The 11566-nt window shown below is 45.4% G+C and overlaps 1 protein-coding gene across 3 annotated transcripts in view; it reads right to left on the bottom strand.

The window, feature by feature from the left end:
- Window positions 1-11566, bottom strand: part of TBC1D10A (TBC1 domain family member 10A) — a 33239-nt gene that overhangs the window by 7516 nt on the left and 14157 nt on the right. For 2 of the 3 annotated variants that reach the window (XM_003789870.3, XM_023513281.1), the window contains exon 2: window positions 4237-4336. In XM_003789870.3, coding sequence (XP_003789918.1) covers window positions 4237-4336 — 100 coding nt within the window. Of the gene's footprint in view, window positions 1-880; window positions 911-4236; window positions 4337-11566 lie in introns of all 3 variants that reach the window. The other variant, XM_023513282.1, reaches the window with a different exon arrangement.

Here is an 11566-nt window from a genome sequence, read left to right on the forward strand (position 1 = left end):
AAAAAAAAAAAAAAAAAATTACAGTACTAATAAATTAGATATTGCTCTACAGAGGCTAACAGAGCAGTAGAAGCATCAAAATCAAGTAGTTTGGGCACTTTCTTGGGGGTCTTGTTTTAAGCAGTAATGTGGCAGGACACAGTCAGGCTAGAGGGGAGAAATCCTAGCAGAACTCAGAAGGAAGATGGGATCTGCTTAAATGGCTCCCTCTTTGTTTTGGTCCAGAATCCCTTCTCTTCTTTCCTTGACCCTGAGCTCTCGGGATTATAAGCCTGGTGCAGAGGCAGCTGGCCTGGGTGTAAAGCCTAATCCCAGCCCTTGATAAAATGGTCTAAGCCTTTTCTGCTGCTCATAAAATAGCAGTGAAGGAAGAAGTAGTTGAGGTAGCTCGTGACCCGGAGGTAATGCTTAATTCAGACTATTTTTCCAGAGATTTCCGCTCCCAAAACCCAGTTTGAAAACTATCATGTTTTTTTACATATGGGGAAACTGAAGCATGGGGGGGATTAAGGTCATACAATCAGAGATCCATACATACCTCCTAGCTGTACCGCACAAGCTAGTGGGATCCAGACACATGCACTTTCCACTTTCCTGGCCTCTCAGAGATGGATGGGGAAGGTGGGCTTGGGGCCAGAAGGAGGGTCTGAAGACAACTGTCCTGACCCATCAAGGAGGATGAGGGCAAAGGCATAGGCACTACTCCTATGGAATGGAGGCGCGGGAGGTGGCCAATGATACTCCCTCAGCCCCTGCACTAAGCAGCTGGACTTGGGATAAAGGTGATGGGTGCCCATGGCATGAAAAGAACATCTGGATGTGGGTTTAAATCTAACCTTGAGCCAATCACTTCTTAAGTATAAGATCAGAACAATATTACCTCCTCCTCTGCAGAGTTGTTGAAAGGATTCTACTAGAAAGGAAAAAACGTGCTTAGTGTGGTGCTCGACACAGTCTGTGTTCCTTTAGTGATGGCTTCCTCTCCACCCTCCATCCCAGGAACAGGGCCTTGGTTTACACCTAATTTTCCCTCACCTGGAAACTCCCTCAAACAGTCCCATTAGAAGCTCTCAGAGGAGGGAGCACAGATGCTCTGGCTTTCCTGATGACCAGGGCAAACAAGAGAAAACTTTCCAAAGGTCAGGGAGAGAGTCAAGAACCAGGAAGAAGCCAGGCAGACAGCCTGAGGGGCAGTGGGGAAGAGCAATGGTGGCTGGTCACAGGCGCCAAGTGAGAGCTTCTGGGACTGCCTTCTGGGAAAGGGGCAGAGGAAGGGAGTAGAAGGGAACTGCCCCATACTCTGGGAACAGTTTCCTTCTGCTGTGGGATAAGAGTCTCCTTAAGGAAGTCACTTTGGTCAAGCTTTGGCAAAAGGACACATACAGCCCAGAATCACAGGCCCTTCAAGCTCTCCTAGCACCAAGTTCTGCACGAGGCAGTCCCCCACCATACTTGGCCTCCTCCAAGAAAGCCCTAGAGCACCTTCAGTCCACCAAGGTTCCCAAAGAGGCCCTGCCCTAGGACTACAGGCCCAGGGCTGAGAAGCTGGGGACAGAGAGCTGGGAATACACTCTGGCCTCTGGTATCCCCCTCAGCATAAAGGTTGAAGGTGGTTATTTCTACCCTGCCTGCCTTAGGCAATCAGTAAGGATATAGCATGACAAAGTGCTCCGAGAAAGCAGAGAGCACTATCATCCTCTGAGGTGAGACCTTGAGATAGGAGGTCTCCAGTGAAAGCTGAGTGAGGCCATACCCTTGCCTGCTGAACTCTGGGAGGGCAGGGCCCCACAGGGGAAGACTGCATTCTAGCCACAACCCTGTAGGCCCAGAATTCTGTCTTGGACATGGCCAGGCAAGGAGGACACTCTCCCAGAAGGATTATGTATGAGTCCAAGAGAAGGTGGGTTGGAGCCTACTTCTTGGAATGAGTATTGTCATTCCTATGACTTCTAGACCAGAAGGAGAGCACAAGTCTCCATAGGCAGGCAGGAAGAGCTCCCATGACAAGGCCTGGTATGGCCACAGATGAGGTGAGAGGAGGGGCACCTGGTGGTCTCAGTCTGGAGAGGAGCAGTGGGTTAGTACTCTGGGTAGGGTTGGTTGGTGCACTCTCATGGAGGCCTCTGATAGGCAAAGCAGACCTTGGGCTCTAACCATAGTGCCAAGGAAGAGGTGAAGAAGAAGTGCTATTGGCTGCTCTCTTGAGAGTAGCTTCCCAAGGTTCCCCTCTAGAATCCCCATTTGAGAAGGCCAGAGCCACAGTCCCTGCCAACCACCAGTGACCACAACAGACAGCTGGAGAATAACCTGTAGCTCAAGGTAAAGCCTAAGGGGTGGCAAGGCCTGGAACCAGACCCCAGAGTCAGGCAGGAACCAGTTGAGGAATAACTGCCTTAAAACTTTTTTGGAGAGACAGAGATTGATTTTCTAAGAAGCAAAAGATGAGTGCCCCATGGTCAGGCCTAGTGGCTCATACCTGTAATCCTAGCACTCTGGGAGGCTGAGGCTAGAGCAGCAGCTCTCAACCTGTGGGTCGCAACCCACAGGAACTGTATTAAAGGGCTGTGGCATTAGGAAGGTTGAGAACCACTGGGCTAGAGGATTGTTTGAGCTCAGGAGTTCAAGACCAGCCTGAGCAAGAGTGAGACCCTGTCTCTACTAAAAAATAGAAAAATTAGGGACCTGTTTTCCCAGCTACTCAAGAGGCTGAGGCAGGAGTAGCCCTTAAACCCAGGAATTTGAGGTTGCTGTGAGCTATGCTAAACATGGCACTTTAGTGCCTGGGACAACAGAGTAAGATTCTATCTCAAAAAAAAAACCCCAAAAATGAGTGCCCAAAAGTCCACACAGAGTAAATAAGAAAGGCTTAGCCTGGATAGGCCTCTCTCATGAAACAGGGCTTTACAGTCCATGAAGCACTTATAGTCCACTCTGTGGGGAACCTTCAAACATAATTAGCATTTCCACTTGACCAGAGAAACTGACTGAGAGGGTAAAACGACTTGCCCAAAGTAACACAGCTAGCCACAGTCATGAAGACAGGAAGAGAACAGAGCTGGGCCCAAGCCCATACCCGACTGTTGGTCCTGAGTTTTCTGCTTGACCTTGCAACCAGCTGTGCTTTATCAGACCAGACCAGTGTGTCAGCAGACAGTGGGTGATGGGGTTCACTCTGGACTGAGAAATTGTACAGAGGAGACCCTGGCTGTGAGGCTCTGAACAGGCCTCCTCTAAGCCAGAAAGTAACTAGATCCTGCTGAGGGTGGTCAAGGACATCAACACACAGTGGCTCATGCCTATAATCTTAGTACTCTGTAAGGCCAAGTTCAAGAGCAGCAGCAAGAGAAACAACCTGTCTCTACTAAAAAATAGAAAAAATTAGCTGGCATTGTGGCAGGTGCCTGTAGTTCCAGATACTCAGGAGGCTGAGGCGGAGGACTGCTTGAACCTGGGAGTCTGAGGTTGCTGTGAGCTCGGCTGACACCATAGCACTCTAGCCTGGGCAACAGAGTGAGACTCTGTCTCAAAAAAAAAAAAAGAATGGTGGCCAAGAACATTCCCCTGGGAGGATAGAGTCTGACAGTCTCACTAGAAAAGAACTACTGGGTGTTTTCATTTTTGTAAGACCATTATTAAACTGTCAGGTTACTATTCTTTCTTTTTGCTTTGGCCAGGAAGCAAGAGGGAAATCATCAAATTAATCTAGAGGGTGCAGAAGGCTCCTTATTGTGGTTGTTAAGAGGGCAGGTGCTAAAGTTATATTGCTTGGGTTCAGATCTTGATTCTGGAGGTCATCTATACAGTGAGGATACTACCATTACTTAAAACACCAGCGTGTCATAAGAATTATCTGAGACAAGGGCCAAGGGTACTGCAAATGTTCCATACATGTTAGCTATTATTAGTATTACAAAGTCCTCCCTGATAGGCAGTAAGTAGCACTTGAGGCCTTCTCTCAAGAATGCTAGGGGAAAGCTACTTATAAGGGCTACTGGCTAAAAGTGGCTTTGAATTTAACTCCAGGACAAAATTCTGCATAAATCTGAAGTCATCTATAGAGGCCCAACATTATCACTGCCCTCCAGCCAGCTTCTGTACTCCATTGGCAGAGGAAGGACACCTAAGGCTCCTGGAAGTTGGAGAAGTCCCTGCCTTCCTAAGTCAAAGTTCCTTCCTCTTCCACCTCCTCCCCAGCTAGTCCACTCCCAGCCTAAGGTCCAAGGACAGACCCCTCACCTTTTTGTGCTTCTTCGCCATCCATTTGTCCCAGTTGTTGAGCATGTCTAGCCACTTGGACTCTCTCTGCCTCAGCACCTCCAGGGGGACTTCTTCCAGCCTGTGGAGCAGAGGGCAGGGTCTGTCAGAGGTGCCAAGAGGAACAAAGGCCCCGGCTTCTGCCCTAGTCACCAGTCCGATCTCTGTTCCCTTGCCCCCCATCCCTGACATTCCTTTTGGGACTGGTAACTCATGAATATCCTACTGCAAATGAAAGGAACTCTGCCTTCCTTCCTGGAAGGTACAGGCCAGAGAGACGGTGGGTTTAAGTACCTACGCCCCCAATGTGTCCAGGGGTCAGGGGTTACTGCACCTTTCTGGGGAAGAGGCTAAGTGAGTGTCTGCATCTATGCACCAAAACAAAGCATTCCTGTCCTGGGTTAGCTTCAGTAAATAAGCCTCTGGAGGGCCTGTGTGCAAGGTGCAGAGTTAGACATAAAAACTTGTCAAACAAGTACAGAAATAACATGCTCATCTCCTCACTCAAGACAAACTAGTTACTCAGAGTTTCCCCAATTACACCCTAGCCCTTTCCCACCTCTCAGTCTTTACTCATGCCAGTCCCTTTGCTGAAATGATCCTTAAATTATCTCTACCCATTAAAATCCTATACACACTTCAAATCCCCATCAAATACCAGCTCTTGCATTTGTACATCTGCTGACTGAGCAGCTATCAAAAGTGCATATTGTTCTATGGTGAGGGCCTCTGGGGGCAATTGTGGGGATGTATTCCTGTGACTAGAACAAAGTCTTGATCCTCATGGAGCTGACATTCTGGTGGGTACTAAGTGTGGGGATAACACCTCACCAAAGCAGGAGGAGGTGGGCTGGGGCAGAAACTCCTGGCTTAGCCAAACAACGTATCAACTGAATGGGCTTCCTCCAAGCAGTGATTCCCAGGAAATTCTTAAGTTCACATAACTGAGGAGCAAAGAGAAGGACACTAACATTTGTAGGCTAGGCAGTCTATATATGCTTTCTAATTCAGCTTACAGAGCAATACTGGCAGCAAAAACAACAAAATGTATGTGTGCATCTCTCTATATACACATACTCTTTTCTTAAAATTATTTTAAAGTGATGGATTATGGATCTTTTACATTTCTTTTTTGTGCTTTTTATGTTTTTTTTAAATTAAAAATATACTTGTTTTAGATCATGGCTGAGGGGGAAAAGGTACTTGACAATATTAACAGAATAAAACACTAATGGCAGATAGGGAAATAGAGGCTCACAGAGGTAAGGTACCCAGGAAAGGTATCTTGTTCAAAAAGCAACTCAATGGAAAAACCTGGCCTCAAATTAAAGTCATGTCCTAGCCAAGAGCCGCACTCAGCACTGCCTGACTGCCCAGGGAGGAGCACAGGGTCAGAGACACTCAAGGCAGCTTGGAGGAGGCTCTCAGGAACAGGACATGGTGGGGCTGGGGCTTGGCCCAGGCCTTGCATCTCTGATTCTCTCTCTGCAGGAAGGAAATGTATTGCTATGACTTTTACTGGTTGGAAGAACAGAGGGAGGGGCCCTGGCAGAGCTGAGGCCACCACAACACAAAAGGGCAGATCCGCTTCTACAGTGCACTTTAACTGCGGAACTGCCAGGGCTAAGAGCAGCCTTGAAGCTGAACAGCTGAGAAGGAGTAACAGCCTAGGCCCCCTTGACACTGACAAGTCACCCCCACCCCCTTAAACTGCTGCCCCTTTGACCACCTAGAGGTAGAAGCAGACACAAAGCCACTCCCTTCCTTTCTCTTTCTCTTTCTGATAAAAGCAAAACTGGGACTAAGCCTTGAGGTTAGGTAATTTACAAAGGGACACACATCTCCCAAATACCCAGAGAACAGAAACCAATGGCCCACACATCCCAGGCCACTTACAACACACTTGCTTATGCAACACGTCCAGGCAGGAGCTTTAGAGTTAACTAAATGAAATGGTGCCCACACTAAACAGGCAGTTCTGGGAGTTATGGATAATAGCTATGGAGTAGATAATAGCTGATCCAATCACCCCTCTGCACAAATGATGAAAGTAAGGCTCAAAGAGGGCAGTGCTTTCACCCAAGATTACCAGTTTCTAAAGAACTCCCAAGTGATTAAATACAAGCCCATTTGACACCTCAATCCTAGGTCTGACTTTGTTGATATAATCTGACTACAGGGCCTCAGAGATACCCATTCTCCCAACTGTAGAAACACAGAGGAACATGTTCTGAGTTCTTTTAACTGATGCCAGATAACAGCTTTGGCAGTTTCAAAGTCTCAACGTCAAACCGGAATTTCAGTAGGGTACAAAACAAACTACCATATTTCCTGGATTCTAAGATACCACTGATTTGGCAAGATCTTTTCAGAAACGAACAAAAACCTCTCACTCTACTAAACTCATTTTTACTATTTCAAATGTACAGGTCAATCAAAAAGGTCCATTCAGATGTTTAAAATCTTAAATTAGGAAATTTTGAGGAATATGGTCATTTGAATGACTTCTTCAACAGTAGGGGAGTTTAATCTACTTGGGGATGGTGAGAAGGAAGCCACTGGAGTTCTGGCTGTTCCTATCACCCAGCACACACACATACTGTGAGGATGACCACAAGTTCTCTAACTGCAGGTAGACATCTCCTTTGCACAGCATGTGCTCCCAAAGGGCTGCAGGTTATTCATTTTTTAAAAATCAGAAGGTTTGGGCAGCGCCTGTGACTCAGAGGGTACAGTGCCAGCCCCATATACTGAGGGTGGCATATTCCAACCTGGCCCCTGTCAAACTGCAACAAAATAGCCCAGGAGTTGGAGGTTGCTGTGAGCTGTGACACCAGTACACTCTACCAATGGCAATAAAGTGAGACTCTGCCTCTTAAAAAACAAAAAAAATCAGAAGGTTCATGTATACTTCAATTGAGTCAGTCAGGATCTTGGAAAGTATCTGATACAGCTACTGTCTGACACAGGAATCCCTTTTATAACAGGCAAGTCCCCTTCCCTCTCTGAGCCTCAGTTTCCCTATATGTTTAGACAGCCTGTGCTGTGAATTTGACATTCTAAGGATACCCAGTGAGAAGCTGTGAGATGAACCCAGGGTCTGGGGGTTCCTGCAAACAGTGTGATGGTGTAGAGGCTCTGGTGGCTTCCTCCTGACAGTGGGAGAGAGGACATGAGCCAGTTGCTAGTGAAAATGAAGCTGATCCAGGATAAGGAACCAAATGGCCCATAGGGGAGGCTTCATGTCTGAGAGGCCTCACTCACCCTCCAGAATACCCCCCTTTCCTTGTACTCTTAGTCCTGGCTACTTGGGAGGTTAAAGCTGGAGGACTGCTTGAGCCCAGGAGTTTGAGGTTGCTATAAATTATGATGGCACCACATAGGGAGTGGTGGTGACACCACAGAGGAAGTCTCTGTGACAAAAAAAAAAAAAAGAAAGAAAGAAAAGAAAAAAGAAAAAGAACCTAATGAGACCAGTCTCTTGTAGCTAGCTCAGCCTCTGCTGGAATTCTTCCAGATATATGCCTCAAGACCGCCAGGTAAAGTGACCCTGTTGTTAAAGTTTCTGTTAACTCTCTTCCTATGTTATACCAAAATTTTCCTAGCATTTACCTATAATCTGAACACTCCCTTCAGAGGCTGCACAATTCTCAGACTTCTTTCACATCCTGCAACACATGCTTATCCCTTGTCATCCACCTATTCCTACCTGGAATGCTCTTTCTTCTCCCCTCTCCAAGTCACAGTACCCTTAAGGAGACAATATGACATTAGAAACCACAACTACAAGGGCAGGCACAGTGGCTCTCCCCTGTAACCCTAGCACTCTGGGAGGCCGAGGCGGGTGGATTGTTTGAGTTTAGGAGTTGGAAACCAGCCTGGTTAAGAGCAAGAGTGAGACCCCCATCTCTAAAATAAAAAACTAGCCAGCCATTGTGGCAGGGACCTGTAGTCCCACCTATTTGGGAGGCTGAGGCAAGAGTATTGGTTGAGCCCAATAACTTCAGCTATGGTGCAGTGGCACTCTATCAATGGTGGCAGAGTGAGACTGGGTCTCAAAGAAACAAGCAAACAAACAAAACAACCCACAACCATAGTAATAAAATTAGCAACAATAGTTACCACTTGTATACCATTTACTATTTACCAATCTCTTCCTCAATGCTTTATATAGGTTTCTCACATTCCCACTTCACAATAACTCTACCACAATAACATTTTTTCCATTTTGCAGTATAATCCAAGACTCCAGTAAGGCTGAAACCTTACTTAAGACCATGTGGTTGTAAGTTGCAGAGCGGGGACTAAATCCCAGGCCTGTCTGACTTGCCTTCACACTCTTCAGCCTTCACATGGCCTACATGCCTGCTACAGATCTCATTAACTGTCCTCCAGCCTGAATATCTTCATCCTGGCTTAGAACACCATCTCTCACACTTTTTAAACTGAGACCCACAGTGAGAAATACATTTTATACTGAGTTTATACATATAAAAAAATACACAAAAATATAAAAAAAAATGTTTTATGAAACAAGTTGGACATGTACTAATGCACTTTTGATATTTTCAGTTCAATTTTATGTTATTTTTAGTCTTTAAATGCCTGTCACAATCCCCTAAAATTGATTTCAGCACCAATTCCTGAATGAGTCAAGCCTTGAAGTCTGAAATGAGCACTTCATTACAACTTGCTCATTGTGCTCAGCACAGCACTGTCCCTCCCTACCTGGACAAGGTCTTGTACATCTCCAACTCCCATCATATATCTCATAGGTGCTGAACAGGTACCTGATGGATTTTTTTCTCCATGACATCATTACTTTCATTTGCTGCTACAGCAAGGGTTACAAGCCACTCTGACTACAGCAATTTTATTTGTGGCTCTAACAGTGGAGCCTTCATAGATTAATTAATTACTATTTCCATTTGGCCCATGAGAGACTTGACCTGATCAGAGAGGTTGTATGACTTGGGCAAAGTTTCCCTCTGCCTCAGTGACTCATGGACTGCTTCTAACTCCCTGGGGAAGGCTGTGGGGAAATAGGATCCTTGTCCAGATGCTACTGTGTATCTTGATTTCTGGTCCCTAAGCCACTGGAGACGGTCTAACCCCTTTCCCTCCAATGTTCTGACAGCCCCAGAGAGTAGCGTGCTCAAACCTAGCAATGCTCAGTGTTACCAATATGCTGGAAGGGCATAGCTTGTCGGCATAAGCCTGGGCAATCTGCTATTTGCCAGCATCCCCATCTCCCAGGGGAAAGGCATAGAAGAGACAAAGATGGTACCTGGTCACAGATCTTGTCAGGCTTCTGGGCTGAGCTAGGCTTAGCCATGCTGTGCCACACCATGGCCCAAGGTGGCAGTGTATCTGCTGACCCCATTCTTTCTAGGTTCCTGGTTCCTCAGCCTTCTCCTGAAACCCATACACCGGAGGTTTTCAAAAGCTCAAAGGGACAATACCAGTTCCCAAGGCCACTGAGACCAAAGGCTGGGGTTCTCTTTCTCCTTGTCCTAAGATCTGCTTTCTGCCCAAGCACATCTCAGCCCCTCTGGGTAGGCAGACTCAGTAAGGGTGGTGCCCATGTCCATGACTCCTTTATCCTATGGTAGAAAATAAAGCTTGGTCTCAAGGATTCCTGTCTAACCCTCTCCTCCAAGTTTTACTCACTCCCCAAACCAACCCAAACAAAGAGAAACATACTCCAAGCAGAAAGCCTGTGGTGACAAACCACAGAACTAATCCACTTCATCTCACCCATCAGGAAGCCCAGGTGGGGTATGGGGAAGAATACATGTAGTAGAAACCTTGAAGTCAACTGAGCTGGGTATCTCAGTTCCTCTACCTATGTAGCTGGGAGACTAGAGGCAAAACTCTCGACCTCTGAAGCTTCAGCTTCTTCATTATTAAGTGAGGTCATAATGCACACATCATATTTTACAGGGCTGCAATAAGCAATAAATGCCTACAAGGGCCCAGCCTGGTGGGTGGCTAGCAAATGGTAGACATTAGGCAATTGGTATTTGCAGTTTACCTAGCACTTTCATATCTCTTTTCTCATCCGATTGGTCTCCTCCACTGAGGTACAGAGGGTATGATTATCCCATTTTAACCCATGAAACAATTGAGATCCTCAGAGATTACATAATTTGCTCAATGACAAATTATAACTCTGGCCTCTAACCCCATCTCTACTACTTTACAGCTATGTGAAGCAGGGCAAGTTGCTGAGCTTCCAGTTCCTTGTCTGTAATGTGGGGGCAATGCCAGCTCCTCAGAGAGCAGCAGATGTGAGGCAGTAAAAGCTGACATGTTTCCAGCACTGGCCATATACTAGCTCTACCAAACACTACATGGGTATGCAATTACCCAGGAAGTGGCTTTTATTATAAGGGACCAGATGTCCCACTTTGGGCAGGACAGTCCTAATTTTTAACAATTTGTCCTGTGTCCCACGGCATTTTTAAAAAGTCCTGATTTTTGGAAAGAATGCACGACAAGCTAGGGAACAGTGGGAGAATGGGAAGGGAATATATACAGTTTTCGGCTGCCATGTGGCTATTTCGCCAGGATATGAGTTTTATATTATTTTTGTTAATTTTATAATGTTAAACTTTAATAGCAACAAATAATTGTTGAGAACTGATTATCAAGAACTGCTTATCAAAGTTTGCACTGTTAATCAGTTGTTAGAATTCGACCACCATTGTTTGGACTTAATGAACAAGGGCATTTTTTGGCATTGGCAACCACGAAAACATTTTGTAACTGTCTCTCAGACGATACACATTGTACTGCGTGCTAGTGTTAGTTAAACAAGTGATGTCAACAAATCAGCTATTCAGATAATTTAGGTAAGCAATTTATTTATTTATTTCATGAATTTAGCAGACAGTACTAGTATTATTTATTTTATAGTGACGGCAAAAAGTCTAGGTCCGGCCTTGAAAGTGACACGACTTATGAGGTATCATTATTAAAAAATATATATTGATAAGGAAAAGGTTAAATATTGGGCATCAGCAAAAATCACAATAGAGAACAAATGGTTAGAAATATTTCATCATTTTGAAACAAACCATGTTCCATACAATAATGCACTAAAAATTGTGGGATATGCACTGTCTTTAACAGGAACTAAGGCTGCAACTGAATGCGTTTTTTCTACGGTAAATAAAGTGTGGACGTCAGAAAAATCACAATTAAGTGTTGAGACTTTGAAAGCCATTTTATGTGTGAAATATAATTTAACAAATTCTTGTGAAAAATTTCATGATCTTTTAAACAACGACAGCAATCTACTAAAAAAAAA

Source organism: Otolemur garnettii, unplaced genomic scaffold (assembly GCF_000181295.1).
Source record: "Otolemur garnettii isolate 467f Iridium unplaced genomic scaffold, OtoGar3 scaffold00038, whole genome shotgun sequence".
NCBI lineage: Eukaryota > Metazoa > Chordata > Mammalia > Primates > Galagidae > Otolemur > Otolemur garnettii.